Genomic DNA, 16,347 nt, shown 5'->3' on the forward strand with positions numbered 1-16,347 from the left:
TTGTTTCAACATAATATAATTTTTATTAATAACTTGATGATTTTTAATCCATATAATTGTACGCTTTTGGGATTCTAAGTTCAGTTAATTTGGCGAAGTCTTAGTACCCGTATTTAAATAAATGACAAATTTTTCACCAGTGTTATCCTGTACATTTTAACTGAACATAACATATTGCTTATCACTGGATAGGTGGAACATTCAAGCTTTGTAAACTTTTTTGCTGCTCCATAAAATGCTGCGAACTCACATTATTTGTTTTTCGCCAATTGTCCCATTCTATGGGGTGCATTTTCTTTTTGTGTGAGTGCATATTTGCATTGGAATTGAATGTGCGTGTACAAAATGGACATTTGTAGAGAATTTCACCAGTATGCTGAGTCATGTGTTCCTAGTGAATATAAAAAAAATATGTATATTTGCATGTTAATTATATATATGGATTTGGGAAATTTCTTATTGTTTTTTAATATGTTTTTACCCGTAAGTAAATCGCTCGTTTAAAGGTTTTTTTACATTCTTCGCAAGTGAATACGATGTTGGAATGAACTCGCCGTTTGTGTCTACTTAATGCACACTTATTCTTACATTCCCGTCCGCATATATCACACTGTACTGCTTTCTCCTCTTTGGTATGTGATCTTCGGATATGTCGTCGAAGGTTATCCTCGTCCTTAAGCCAACGGTCACAACCTTCTATTGTACATTTAACCTTTGGACCGCTATCTTCGAAATGTAAGCGCACATGCTTCTCGAATGAAGCTTTGTCACGTATCTCTTTAGCACATACATGACAAACGTTTGTTGCACGACGATGGCACATGCAAATGTGAATTTTCAATAAATCATTGCTAGCGTAGCGACTGTCGGGACATTGGTCACATATGAATGTTCGCTCATTCTTCGGTACATGCGAATTCCTATGGAGTTCAAGCTTTTTTTGTCGTGAGAATCTTTTGGGGCATTGGTCGCAGTGGAATTTCAATTCTTCTTCCGGTGCATGTGCGGCAATCATGTGGCGTGATAGTGATGCTTGTTCGGAAAAAAGTTTCTGGCAAACTTTGCACCTATTAAATACATAATAATAATGTATGTGATAAAGTATTTATATTGAATTTGTAGATTTAACCTACTTAAAGAATTCGGGGTCATGATGTTTGTAGGCATGTTGAACAATTTCAGGTCGATGGAATAGTTTTTTATTACAACAGCGCACATATGATTTAATCTTGGGATGCTGTATTTGAAAATGCTTTCTTATTGAGGTATAATCCTCGCTGATAAAAGTACAAAGTTCACAACTCATTTGTATATATTTTTTCACCATTTCATCATCCTCCCGAGATGTCTTTACGCTATATCTCTCTCTCATTTCTTCAGCATGATTAACATCTTTTGCACCTTCTTTTGGCTTTTTACGACCAATTCTTCTAGGTGCTGCCAATTTTCGAGTTACACATTTTCCTTTCTTTTCCAATGTACAACTTGACAAAGGTAGGTCTAAGGGGAAAGTGATTATGCATTTTGAAGTTTATATTGAATTGATAATAAAGGTTAACCTCTGGCGTTGTCTTCCGTCTTTGTGTCTTCACCATTCGATTCTGAGCTATCTTCATAGATTTTGTTGCCCACTATTTTATTAGAATCTAGTTCACAAAATGGATTCAATTGATGTTTTTCAATGTCTTTTGTTTCCATACCTAATAAACAAAGTTTTACCTGCCACATGAAATTCGTTGTCCACTATTTTATTAGAATCCAACTCACAAAATGGATTTAGCTGTTCACTTTCAATGCCCGTTGTTTCCGTACTTAATAAGCAAGGTACTTCGGCAAACTCTTCTTTAATACTCAAATCGGGGTCAATAAATTCATTGTCCATTAATTCGGTGAAAGACTCTTTCTTCACGACATCATTACTGAGGGTAGAATGTGTCTGCTCCACTGTTACATAGAATTGATGGAAGTCGTTCACTTTCAACCAGCAGGTGGAACAAATTACCGCCGACATATGATCATCTGGATGCGGCTACAACAAATCAACTTGTATCAATAATAAGGCCATATACCCATAAAAAATACCTTGAACCAGAAGTGACGGCCGAGTATATCGGCAATTCCTAGCCCCACACCATTCCTGTCGAACATATTTAGAAATCCATCGCTGTATTTTATGCAAAGCCTACATAACATATTAAAAAAGTTTTGTGTTTTGCAAAAGTATACAATAGAGCTGGGAAAACCATCGATGGCACCATCGATATTATCGATGGAACCGATGGAGTGCGATAAATCGATGGAAATTTTTCGATGTCGATATATCGAATTTCTTTTTGGTTCCAACACGTGTGTAAGTAAATTGCAATATATAGTAAGATTTTGTTATTATTAATTTTTTCTGCCTTTCTTTACATAGAGGTCTACATACTTTTATTCTATTAGAGTACCCTGGCATTTCCTCTGGTAAAATGGACAAGTTTTTGACCTCATCCCGTAAGCATTTTAAAAAGAAACAATTACAGGACAATTTTTAAGAATTTTTTTTTTTTTAGAAAAAGATCAAGATACCTCTCCAACATCATCAAATGAACCATCTTGTTCAAAATCTGAACCGGAGCCTAAGCGCAAAAAGTGTATTTCCGCAGTGTGGACACATTTTGACAAATTGCAAACCAAACAACTTGCAAAATGTCATTATTGTGGCAAAGAATATAAGACAAGCGGAAACACGTCCAACTTGTTAGAGCACTTAAAACGGGCCCACCCTCTTGCCCAGCAAGTTAATAACGAAACTACGTCTTCTCAGTTAGAGCGATATTTTACACGGACAGACGTTTACGGTCCAACATCTTCCAAAAAGGAAGCAATTGACAAAGCCATTGCTGGAATGGTCGCAACGGATTTGCAACCATTTAGCGTTGTCGAAGATATTGGACTTAGAAACTTGATGGGGGTGGTGGACCCTAGATACGTCATGCCCTGTCGAAAAACTCTGCGGGACACGCATATTAAAAATATGAACGAGAGTATGACGGAGAAGTTGAAGGGCATTCTTGACTCCGTTGACTCGTGCGCTATCACAACAGATGCATGGACATCTCGTGCAAATGTTAGTTATCTAACTGTAACGTGTCACTTTATTTTAAATTTCGAGCTTAAGACGGCAGTGCTATCTACAAAGCCACTAATGGATGAGACAAACCATTCAAGTCTAAATATTGCCAACACATTGCGTGAAATATGCGATGAGTGGAAAGTGTTCGACAAACTGCACACCATTGTGACCGACAACGCAGCATCTATGATTAAAGCGTGCGAATTATTGAAAAAGAACCACTTACCGTGTTTTGCGCACACTCTTAATCTTGTTGTGCAAGATGCTTTAAATCTGGAAAATGTGCAAAACGTTTTAAAAATCACAAAAAGAATAGTGTCCTATTTTAAGAGTAGCGCTATTGCTTATGCAAAGTTCAAAGATGCCCAAGGCACCGAAAATCCTTGCTCTCTATTGCAAGAGGTCCCTACTCGCTGGAACAGCGCATTACAAATGATTCAGAGAGTGTTGCGGACAAGAGAGCCCCTAACTGGCACCCTTTTAAGATGCCATAATGCTCCGATTCCACTGTCAGAGGATCAATTTCGGATTTTGAAGGACTTGTGCTCGCTTTTGGAACCGTTCGAAAAAGCCACAAAACATGCGTCTGCTGCAAAGGGCGTTACAATTTCAATAATTGCTCCTACAATTTTCGCCTTATCGCAAAGTTTGGAAGAGCTCCATGAGCAGATGTTAACACCTGTAGGGAGAGAAACTTGCGAGTTTTTACAGAGCAACGTAAAAAAAAGGCTCTTCTCATATGAGAATAGATCAGCACCACGCCTTGGAACTCTTCTTGACCCACGCTTCAAAAAGGAGGGTTTCCAAAATCCGTCAAATGCCCAGCAGGCCATGTTGATGTTGGAGGGAGAGGTTCATAATATAATACAGGACGTGAGATCTAAAAATTCCACAGAGGAACTGCCAAGGAATGAGGAGACTCCATTTTTATTTAAATGCATGGCAGGAAAAATAAAAGAAAAAAACAAAAGTTCACGGGCGGACTCAATTATTACCATACGCCAATATATGGAGCAGCGCAATGCTCTTCATGACAGCGATCCGCTCCAATATTGGCAGGTAAGTTAAGTGTAGTTTTTTTTAACAACTTTCATAATTGTACTTTCTACAATACAGATTAACAAGGAACATTTATTTGCACTTGGACAATGCGCAATAAAATTCTTGTGTATACCAGCAAGTTCAGCTGAATCAGAGCGCACATTTAGTAAAACAGGAGCTATTGTGACGGAACGGAGAGCATGTTTAAAACCTAAACAAGTGAACACATTGGTTTTTATTAACAAAAATCAATGGCTACTTTAAAATAACTGTGATATTGGAACGAATTGTTTTTTTTTTTTTTTAAATAAGAACCTCTCATTAGCATTAAGTTTGGAAATCACCTTTTGTTTTGTTTTTGCTCAGAGAGATTTTTGTTTTCGTTTTTTGGACTTAGGACGAGAAGTCACCCTTTTTTTTATCTTCAAGTTTAACTTGAAACTATAAATTTTGTTTTTATATTAAAGAACATTCACAAATTACAAGCTAAAATCATTTTAATATATTTTCGATGGAATTAATTTATAAAGGGCTAACTTATAGTAGTTAAATTATACGCTAGATAATTCGTATCGATGATTATAGACAAGGTCATGAGTTCTGATACTTTTGGTTGACCCTTTTTGAATATTTGAAACTTTGTAATATTGAAAAACGACACCAAAATATATATGTTGAATAACTCGTTTAAATTTTCGATGGAACCATCGATAGTATCGATGGTTTTTTCCATCGATAGAAAAAATATCGAGTGGAGCAACCATCGATGGATTCCCAGCTCTAGTATACAAGCTTTTAACATCAACAATACGGCACAGTTCAAAGAAACTTAAACACAATTAGAGATGAGCGAATATTCTATTGATTATTGTACTCGATTATTTTCAATTTAAAGGCGCAACAGATCGTAAAGACCGTTCGCATATGCAGTAATTATCAATAAATCCAAAAAATTAATCTACCCGTTCCCATATGGCGATTACCTGCAAAATTTACAATCAACCGTCAATACTCTTTTGAAAGGTTTTTCTTCATAGAAATTGCTTTAGTGGATTATTTTGGAGTTTTTGGTTTGTTTAATTATTATTAACGATATGATGAAAAGACAAATAGAAGCAATAGTTAATTTAATTACGCAATTTGCTGCTATTAATACACAGTTGGAGGAAATCAGTAAACGACATATACTGAGGTTTGCCTAAAATTATGGCGACAATACGCATGCGAAATTCGATATTACATTTTATAATAAGAAATAATAGATCAAAGCGTCTATAGATACACGCTTTTTCTGCAATAAGAATAATTATCGATAATACACAGAACGGAGGATTGTACAGAAAAAACTATATTTATAATCGCAAATTATTTTATAATCTCGGATTTCGGAATTTTGTATGGGTAATCTCGATTTTTTATTACAGATTGGCAGTAACGCTCGAAAAAGTACCAATGTGAACCTATTATAACAGTACTAAAGTACATATGTACCGCCAATAGACATTATACCCAACGTATACGTAACTGAAACTGTTAATTTCAAAATGTCATAACTTTTTTTTTTAAAATCGTACAATAATTTTAAAAAATAGGTTTTAAAGCTAGAGAGTTGTACTATGCAACCTTTTCGTCGAAAATTGAAAAAAAAAATTTCTATCCCAAAAAACAATTATCAAAAATGGCTAAAATGGCCATTTTTTGACCTTTTAGGCTTCATTTACCAAAAATCCTGACGTGATGGAGCATTTTGAAGGTCGGATTCGTTTTCAGCGCATAAAAAACTACAAGAAACAAGTACAGCCATTCTAGAAACTCACCCTCGCAGGACTGTGTAATCAGCTATTGTACTGCAACCTCAGGTTTCATTCTATATACATAAGTAGAACAGCATTTCACGATGAGCCGAAAATGCTCCATGCATAACTCGTTTCTACCCACACAATACCTGTTGGCATGCCACTGTACGAATCATGCTAGTTAGTCAATCCATTATATTAAAAGATATGACGAACAAAGAGGATGAAGCTTAACTTTAACACGCGATAATCATTAATTAAGTTGTTTCAACATAATATAATTTTTATTAATAACTTGATGATTTCTAATCCATATAATTGTACGCTTTTGGGATTCTAAGTTCAGTTAATTTGGCGAAGTCTTAGTACCCGTATTTAAATAAATGACAAATTTTTCACCAGTGTTATCCTGTACATTTTAACTGAACATAACATATTGCTTATCACTGGATAGGTGGAACATTCAAGCTTTGTAAACTTTTTTGCTGCTCCATAAAATGCTGCGAACTCACATTATTTGTTTTTCGCCAATTGTCCCATTCGATGGGGTGCATTTTCTTTTTGTGCGAGTGCATATTTGCATTGGAATTGAATGTGCGTGTACAAAATGGACATTTGTAGAGAATTTCACCAGTATGCTGCGTCATGTGTTCCTAGTGAATATAAAAAAAATATGTATATTTGCATGTTATATATATGGATTTGGGAAATTTCTTATTGTTTTTTAATATGTTTTTACCCGTAAGTAAATCGCTCGTTTAAAGGTTTTTTTACATTCTTCGCAGGTGAATACGATGTTGGAGTGAACTCTGCGTTTGTGCTTACTTAATGCACACTTATTCTTACATTCCCGTCCGCATATATCACACTGTACTGCTTTCTCCTCTTTGGTATGTAATCTTCGTATATGTCGTCGAAGGTTATCCTCGTCCTTAAGCCAACGGTCACAACCTTCCATTGTACATTTAACCTTTGGACCGCTATCTTCGAAATGTAAGCGCACATGCTTCTCGAATGAAGCTTTGTCACGTATCTCTTTAGCACACACATGACAAACGTTTGTTGCACGTCGATGGCGCATGCAAATGTGAATTTTCAATAAATCATTGCTAGCGAAGCGACTGTCGGGACATTGGTCACATATGAATGTTCGCTCATTCTTCGGTACATGCGAATTCCTATGGAGTTCAAGCTTTTTTTGTCGTGAGAATCTTTTAGGACATTGGTCGCAGTGGAATTTCAATTCTTCTTCCGGTGCATGTGCGGCAATCATGTGGCGTGATAGTGTTGCTTGTTCGGAAAAAAGTTTCTGGCAAACTTTGCACCTATTAAATACATAATAATAATGTATGTGAGAAAGTATTTATAAATTTGAATTTGTATATTTAACCTACTTAAAGAATTCGGGGTCATGATGTTTGTAGGCATGTTGAACAATTTCAAGTCGATGGAATAGTTTTTTATTACAACAGCGCACATATGATTTAATCTTCGGATGTTGTATTTGAAAATGCTTTCTTATTGAGGTATAGTCCTCGCTGATAAAAGTACAAAGTTCACAACTCATTTGTATATATTTTTTTACCATTTCATCATCCTCCCGAGATGTCTTTACGCTATATCTCTCTCTCATTTCCTCAGCATGATTAACATCTTTTGCACCTTCTTTTGGCTTATTACGACCAATTCTTCTAGGTGCTGGCAATTTTCGAGTTACACATTTTCCTTTCTTTTCCAATGTACAACTTGACAAAGGTAGGTCTACAGGAAAAATAACCATGATATATAACGTTTATATTAAATTGAAAATATACTTTTACTTCCGGCGTTGTCTTCCGTTTTTGTGTATTCACCATTCGAGTCTTCATCTTCACTTTGTGCATGAAATTCGTTGTCCACTATTTTATTAGAATCCAACTCACAAAATGGATTTAGCTGTTCACTTTCAATGCCCGTTGTTTCCGTACTTAATAAGCAAGGTACTTCGGCAAACTCTTCTTTAATACTCAAATCGGGGTCAATAAATTCATTGTCCATTAATTCGGTGAAAGACTCTTTCTTCACGACATCATTACTGAGGGTAGAATGTGTCTGCTCCACTGTTACATAGAATTGATGGAAGTCGTTCACTTTCAACCAGCAGGTGGAACAAATTACCGCCGACATATGATCATCTGGATGCGGCTACAACAAATCAACTTGTATCAATAATAAAGACGTATACCCATAAAAAAAACCTTGAACCAGAAGTGACGGCCGAGTATATCGGCAATTCCTAGCCCCACACCATTCCTGTCAAACATATTTAGAAAACCATCGCTGTATTTTATGCAAAGCCTACATAACATATTAAAAAAGTTTTGTGTTTTGCAAAAGGTATACAAGCTTTTAACACCAACAATACGGCACAGTTCAAAGAAACTTAAACACAATTAGAGATGAGCGAATAATTGTATTGATTAGTATTTACTCGATTATTGCCATTTGAAATAAGGTACATATTAACAAAGTCAGTAATGCAATTCACTAACTTTAAACGATTCGACAATTGTAATTTCTTGTTTCATTTGTCTATGCTACGGCTAATGGATAACTGGGCGATGGACATTCCCAATTGCTCGGCTATGGGTTACAGTCGCAAAATAGCTACAACCTAGGAATAAAAACGTACTATTTAGAATCGAATAATCTTGAAGAGGACAAGATTTACATGTTTTTCAGTCGAAATTGCTGTTATTATGAAATCTCTAAGTTGACTGCTAAGATGAGAAATTATGTTTTCAGCCAAGTCTGGAGTTAGTCATAGTTTTTGGAACTCTCCTGCAGCCATATAAAAAGTATTATCTACATTCCGGAGCAAACGTTGATCCATTGTTTGAGGGTTCTCTACTTTTCCTCTTCACGCGATAAGTCATAAGCAAAGTTCTCGAAAGACATATTCGCGTTTTTTAATAACTTTTTGTCAATGTGATTACATCGTTTTACTTAAACTACTAATTCTTACTTTCTCGTTTATTCAACCACACGAAAATTGTTGCCGTTTAGCTTGCGATAATCGATTTGCTGACTAAAATAGTTGATTTTGTCTTATCGATTTTCGTTATGAAATGGCTTATCGAATAGCAAAATCGTGAAAATTGTGATCAAAGAAAGATAACAAAGCGAATATCGTTAAAATATGTTAGAGAAATCCACTAGTGTGTGATTTTGCATTATTGAAAAATAATAATTTGAGCACCTGAACATCAAATAAGCTCATCCATACAATCTCTTTTCAGCATTTCAAAGAGATATTTCGTTACGCCTTATCTTTCATATCTATGTATATATTATATGACGACTAGCGGTGCATTTTGCTCGATAATTTTGTTGTTGCCTTTATGTGCGAATTTGTCGTTAAGTTAGCCGAGCGGGGAAGCGCCGAATAGAGGAGGCCTATTAAGGGGTTATATACAATTAAAATTTTCAAAAAATTGATTTTTTTATTTTATTTTCTTAATGTACATATATTTAAGAATACACAGACAAAATTTAATATCGGCCCGGTGAATATTTTCGAAGTTACATGCAAATTGGAAAAGGCATTTCAGAGTGCTTGAAAGTACAAGGCCAACTTTAAACGCGTTTTTCTCAAAATGGTGTTTTCAAAGTCGGTGACCAATATTACTCGAAAACGGCTTAACCGATTAGTCTCAAATTTTAACCCGAGCTAAAATTATTTTTTTAGTATTCAATTGAAGATTTTTTCTCACCGATAAGTATTTTTTTTAAGGGGTTAGGTGGGTTTCAGAGGTTGAAAAAAAGGAGATTTTGACTATTTTTTTTTAGTATAGAAAATCATATATTTTATTTAAACAATTAACTATATCTAAGATACATATATAAACTGTATCTTGTGAAATTTTTATTTAAAAATTTCGTAAACTCAGCCGTTGGTACCTCATCTTCCTTGACGTCTCAAAAAAAAAATGCTCTTGCCGTGGACAGCATAACTCATTATTGGTTCATCTAAAATCAAAAAACCAAAAGGATTTCGTTGGTACATGGATAAATCTCGTTGTTGTACGAAGGAAAAAAAACAATCCAAATTTGAATTTTTTACATGCTTTGAACCAAAAAACACATTTTTTAGTGAAATTTTCGACATACATTGGCTCAAAAAAAAAATAGTTGTAATTAATAAAAAACAAAATCCTTCGTTCAATAACTAGATAATGTTATTTCAAAGATTTGTACAAAATTTGAAGTAAATCGCTTCATAACTTTTCGAGATATCGTGTCCACCAACTTAAAAAATGGAGTTTTGAGATAAACACGTATACCTGCGAAGCGCTCAACTGACGTGGCCTAATGGGCGGAACTTCTGAAGGGTCTATCTCTTAGAATTTTACTCGGATCGACTTAAAATTTTAGGAGAGTATTTTAAACATACTGTACTATTTAATGAGACAAAAAAACAAAAATCGGTTTTTTGAAATTTTCAAACCCACCTAACCTCTTAAGCAATTTAAGGGGGGAAGCTGGTCTAGAATTTTGAAAAAATCGAAAAATTTGTTTTTGTCTTAAAAGGTGCTTTAGGGTCTTAGAAATAATATACCAAATGAGGGATGCCAGCAAAAATGTCTAAATGCCCAAATTTTTCATTCGACGGCAGTGCCTCGCAGGTATGCCCCGAACTCTATTTACAACTTTAAACGCGTTTTTCTCGAAATCACTTTTTTGAAACTGGCCGAAGACATAACTCGAACAAATCTTTACCGATTCTTACGAAATTTTGACAATACATTCGAAATACCTTTCTCCGGAGACGTACGTAGGATTTTTTATTTATATTACATAGTTTTTTTTTTTAATCAACAATTTTATGTCGTTCTTTATAGTGAAAATTGTAACTTTTTGTTCAAACGTGCACCATTTCGCGAAAAAACAAAATATCGAAAAAATCCTACGTACGTCTCTTTCTGTTGTTATATAGAAACTAAAAAAAATTTATTTTTTGATCCAGGACAAAAATTAAGGAGTTTACGTCTTCGGCAATGGACCCACTAGAAAAAAAGGCGCCTTAGGAGAACTGCTGGACAGCGGCCATTTTGAAATTAATTCAGACGAAAAATTTTGTATTTGTACCATGAAAGCTATATTATTAAACCTATTTCACAGATTTTCGATTGATTCCTTTGTTGAGTCAAAATAAATTCATAAAATATGCCCATTTTTTGCGCTCTAGACCAGCTTCTCCCCTTAAGGCCGAAATTTTGGTCAAAAATTGATTTTGTTTTTTGAGAAACCGCCATTTTGTCAAAAAAAATTATTTTGCTTATTCCTTCGTTTAATTACTAGATTTAACATTACTTTACCGAAATCTGTTTGGTTTTTGAATTTCAGCGGATCCAGTTCAGAGATATAGTGGTCACCGCAAAACGTCTTTTCTGAGAGAAGCTCACGGAGATCAGCTGTAGCTTCTTTCCAAATAAATATTTTTTCTAATACTAAGTCTTCAAAAACATTTATGTGATAACATAATATGTGTACAAATTTTTAGATCAATAAATTTAATTCTTAATTTTTTTATTTTTAATTCTGGAAAATTCGCTTTTTGCGGCCTTCTAACTGTATGTAACCCCTTAAGTACTGGACGTCAATAGGGAAATGGATACTTTGTCAGTAGACTATAAGCAATTACAAATGATGAGAAAGACTTTGGTTTTCGAAGATTTCCTTCAAACGTTGGGCACTATTTAATAATTTTACAAGACATGATAAATAGTAGTGTTTTTTTTTTCTTACGTACAAATTATTTCTTTTTGTATGTACGTATCATAAAACTACAATATTTTAATAAAGAATGATACAATTTTACAGTAGTAGCAGTATTCGTATTAAATTTACTCCTAACCCCCCAGTAAATAAATATAATTTATATATTGCTCTGCTGCTTGCTTATCAATTGTTGTGAGCTTCCCTGCTTCGTTTTGCGCCAAACATCCCATTCAACGGGATGCATCTTCTTCTTGTGCGAGTGCATGTTCGCATTTGAATTGAAAGTTCGCGTACAAAATGGGCATTTATAGAGACTTTCACCTGTATGCTGTGCCATATGCTCCTGTAAGAGATTATTCTTTTATATTGATAATATTGTGTACATACATACAAGTTAAGTGCCATTGCAATTTTGGCCTATGAAAAATTTATTCAACAGCCTATTTAATTTGATTATCCTGAACTTTCGTTTATATAAAAAACTAAGATTTTTTCTTGTTATCACGATAAAACTAATAGAGGCGATATCATTCATATAAATGTTGCGCGGGAATCGGTAGTTGAAAAACAAATATGCAGCTGTATGTATACGAGTACATTAGGCCGGGTCGATTTGTGGGGAGGCAAAAAAGTCGCCCATTGCTCTGTGAAAATCATATTCTAGGGATCAAAATAAGAAACTTTGCCGAAGGAGCCATACCTCTAAAACGAATTCTGATGTCCCGCAATTTGGGTCGAACTTTTTAGTTTCTTTTCTCATGTAAAGACCAAAAATGGTGATATTTTGAAATGATTGTATGGGGAACCCCCCCCAGGGGAGTTCCAGGGGGTGTGCCACTGGCATGGGCGAATCGGCCGTCCAAAGTTAGTGGGGGTCGGTCATACATTTGGACTCGATTGGAGCACTCTAAATGGGTCAAAGTGGGATTTTTCGTTCGACCCAAATTGGGGGACATCAGAATTCGTTTTAGAGGTATGGTTGCTTCGGCAAAGTTTCTTATTTGATCGCTAGAATACTCAGTACATACATATTTAAAGCGAATTTTTCCCGGCGCCGTATTCGTTCTCTATTGAAAATTAATTTTTTGCTTACCCGTAAAGTAATAGCTTTCTTGAATGTTTTATTGCATTCCTCACAGGTGAACACTTCGTTGGAGTGTACGTAGTGTATGTGGCTACGCAGCGCACGACGGTTCTTACAAACGCGTCCGCATTCGTCGCAAGTAAACACCAATCCTTCGTCGTTGTGACGTCGCATATGTTGCCGCAGATTTTCTTCATCCTTAAGCCAACGATCACAATCGGGTCGGGGGCATTTAACGCGCGGCCCACTATCTTCGAAATGCAAACGGACATGCTTCTCGAATGATGCTTTGTCACGTATCTCTTTGGCACACACATGACACACGTTCGTTGCGCGACGATGACGCATGCTAATGTGAATTTTCAATAAGTGATTGCTAGCGAAACGACTATTTGGACATTGATCACAGATGAAAGTGCGCTCACTCATAGGCACATGCGAGGGTCTATGCAACTCCAACAAATGTTTGCGGGAAAACTTTTTAGGACATTGGTCGCAGGCGAAATTGAGTTCTTCTTCAGGTGCATGTGAGCCAATCATATGGGATTTTAGAGTATACCGATCGGAAAATACCTTTTGACATTCATGGCACCTAAAAACGGGAGAGATTATTAAGTAGTTCAAAGTGCTATTTGGACACGTTAGTTAAACTCGGAAAATGAGCACAATGATTTATAAGCCAACCTATGTTATATAGCTAAAACTTCATATTCATTTGCGGTAAGTTCATACATAAAATAACCACAAAGGGGGACGTTTTTTAAAACTTTTAATGTATTCCTTTTTTTATTTTGTGAGTGAGCTCAAGGCTCATAACAATGAAAAAAAGCAAACTAAAGTATTGCTATTATTTTCTTTCTTCGACAGCTTGGGGCAGTGCGCCAACCTAAATCCCATCAATCTTCTCCATTACATCAACAGCTCTGACTGGCTGTAGATATCTGCCTGTTGGAGGTCTCATAATGCTATCAAAACGGCGCTTTAGTGCAACTTGAGGAGTGCCAGACTAGCACTTCAACCATTTCAGCTACTATTGCTATTACTAATTTGTCGATATTAATTGCAATAATTTAGTTTCTTGCTTTATTGTTAAGGGGGTAGTATGGTATTTTTTTTTTTCATTTTTTTTTTTTTTTTTTTTTTTTAATTATTCTATAACATCTTAAGATTATTGTGTGAAAGTTTGAAGTGCATTAGAGTAAAATTGAGAAAGACACAAAGGATTAAGTATCTACCTCTCCAACCGTATTTCACGCTGCCGAAAATCTTTAAACGCGTTTTTCTCACACTTGCCTTTTTTACGGTCGGTGTCCACTGTAGATTCATATCTACTGCACCGATTCTTTTCAAATTTGATTTTTTTGTTTCTTTACTTTATTCACGAGGTAATGACGTCGAGTTTTTTTTTTTTTTTAATTTTGTCATATTTTAAAACAACAAAGTTTTCAAGTTTTTTTTATGAAAAATCGGTGTTTTGACTTCAAAGCGCTTTAAAAAATTAAAAAAAAAAAAAAAAAAAAAAAAAAAAAAATTCGACGTTGTTACCTGCGAAACTTTATTAGCTGATGAAATCAATTTGGTTTTTTGATTTTAGTTGATCCTCTGAGGGACACCGCAATAAAACTTTTTTATGAGACGTCCGCGAAGATTCGCTGCCACCAACTCATTTCTTCATAAAAATCAATGAAAATTTCACACAATATTCTTTAAATATGACTTTATAATGAAGTAATTTTAAAATTTTGAATAAATCAACTGTGTCGACAAAAAAAATTTCGAAAAATATGCTTGTTTTACACCGAATTAACCATACTACCCCCTTAAGACCGCCCAGAGCTCACAAAATCGATATGCGAAAACCAAATATTGAGGCTTTGTAAAAATTGAATTAGCAGTGTTTCCTTTGTGGGCATTTCCGAGTACGACTTCATTAAACCGAATTAAAGTGTTAAAAGTTAAACAGTAAATTTCGTACTTAAAAAAATCTGGATCCTCGTGCTTATACGCGTGTTGCACTATTTTAAATCGTTTGTTTAATTTCTTATTACAACAACGAATGTAAGGTTTTATGTTTGGATGCTGCAACCGAAAGTGTTTGCTCATTGCAGCGAAGTCTTCAGCCACATAGGCACATAATTCACAACCCATGGCAATATGCTTTTTGATCATTGCGTCATCTTGTGGCGTTGATTTAATAACCTTTTGTCGTTTTGGCTTCTGCTCATCATCAGCATCAGCATCAGCATCATCATTTTCACCTTCACTATCTTCGTCCTCCTCTTCCACTTCCTTTTTAGGTACTTTTCTGGTTGCAGTTGGTTTTCTTCGAACAATTTTTCGTTTTTGTCCCATTGTTCTTACACGTTGAGCAAACCCTTCTGAAGAAGTTTTGTTATTTGTATGTTATATCAAAACTATTTCTCTAATAACTGACCTGCCTCCTCTAATGCGCCACTTGACTCTTCTTTGATGACTTTCTGGTTTATTCCGTTTTCCTCCACCTCCTCCCTTTCGGCATCCTCAAATTCCGACTCATATAGCGGATTAATGGCTTCGTCGGGGTTTTCTGTTTGACGTAGCTGTTCTAAAAACTCTTCTTTAATTTGCACAGTATTTTCAACAAACTCTTGATCCAAGCCAATGGTGACAGTTTCGTGTTTCACATCGGTATTATTTAGTAGGGAATGCGCCTGTTCCACTGTCAAGTAGAAATGATGAAAGTCACTTACTTTCAGCCAGCATATGCGGCATATGACCGTCGAAATGGAGTCATTAGGATTGGGCTAAGGAATATAATGAAATTATTATTAAAAATTAATAAAATATCTGTTTTCTCCGAGTGTAAACACCTGAAACCAGAAATGCCGCTCCAGTATATCCGCAATCCCCAGTTGTTTCCCATTGACATCAAATATTTCCAAACAGCAATTGGATTCTTTTAGACACAGTCGACATAACATTTTTGTAAAAGATAGCTTTTCAATGAAATTTTAAGTTTTTAAGACGGATACCGCTTTGGGTTAATGCAGAAACATAACAAAATTTTAGCTCTGTTCCCGCACTTTTGCAGTAAGAATAATGCTTTTACTCTCATTTCTCACTTTTCTACTCTGAGCGGTGAACTACTCTAGTTTTTCTGTCTGGCAAGCTCAACCTGAGGTACCATTAGTTATGTGTGTGTATACCGCTGTACCGCTTTTTATCCGAAATTTACTATTATTCATTTTATTAAATTCAACTAAAAAATGGTGCTCAAAATTCAAATGATTGTAATGGTAAAACTAGAAATTAATAATACTAAAACCAATGTGTATGAATAATATTTGATAACATTAGTGCAAATTATTTATCCACTCAATTCTCCAAAATCCCTCAATAAATGCTCATTACCGGAGCGGCACTAATGCTGAAAACAGTGAAAACGGACGCTGTCCGTTATCGCAGCCCCTAACGAGCACAAAAACTCATCCCCTGAGAACAACTGCGTTCTTTTAATTACATATTTACACAATACTCGTACATCAATTTGTGTGTGTATGTGTTTGGTTGTA

At 35.2% G+C, this 16,347-nt stretch overlaps 1 protein-coding gene across 1 annotated transcript; it reads right to left on the minus strand.

The window, feature by feature from the left end:
• On the minus strand, nt 1-15,866 carry LOC129244056 (uncharacterized). The gene is made up of 17 exons (XM_054881669.1): nt 15,646-15,866; nt 15,231-15,579; nt 14,772-15,174; nt 12,806-13,388; nt 11,881-12,055; nt 8,586-8,598; nt 8,190-8,373; nt 7,767-8,136; nt 7,347-7,713; nt 6,692-7,277; nt 6,400-6,605; nt 2,083-2,329; nt 1,720-2,029; nt 1,560-1,646; nt 1,134-1,500; nt 482-1,067; nt 1-391 (listed from the first exon to the last, which is right to left on the minus strand). Exons 1-17 carry the CDS (start codon nt 15,754-15,756, stop codon nt 182-184), a joined length of 5,154 nt encoding a protein of 1,717 aa, XP_054737644.1. The 5' UTR covers nt 15,757-15,866; the 3' UTR covers nt 1-181.
• Between the last annotated feature and the right edge of the window lie 481 nt (nt 15,867-16,347).

This window comes from Anastrepha obliqua, chromosome 4, assembly GCF_027943255.1.
Source record: "Anastrepha obliqua isolate idAnaObli1 chromosome 4, idAnaObli1_1.0, whole genome shotgun sequence".
NCBI lineage: Eukaryota > Metazoa > Arthropoda > Insecta > Diptera > Tephritidae > Anastrepha > Anastrepha obliqua.

Bases quoted from the DNA above. Each gene is read 5' to 3' on its own strand.
- LOC129244056 (XM_054881669.1), bottom strand. From the start codon at position 15,756: ATGTTATGTCGACTGTGTCTAAAAGAATCCAATTGCTGTTTGGAAATA. The intron at 7,714-7,766 runs GTATATTTTCAA...TTTTTCCTGTAG, and splicing joins AGACAACGCCGGAAGTAAAA to ACCTACCTTTGTCAAGTTGT. The intron at 1,501-1,559 runs GTTAACCTTTAT...CTTTCCCCTTAG, and splicing joins GACGGAAGACAACGCCAGAG to ACCTACCTTTGTCAAGTTGT.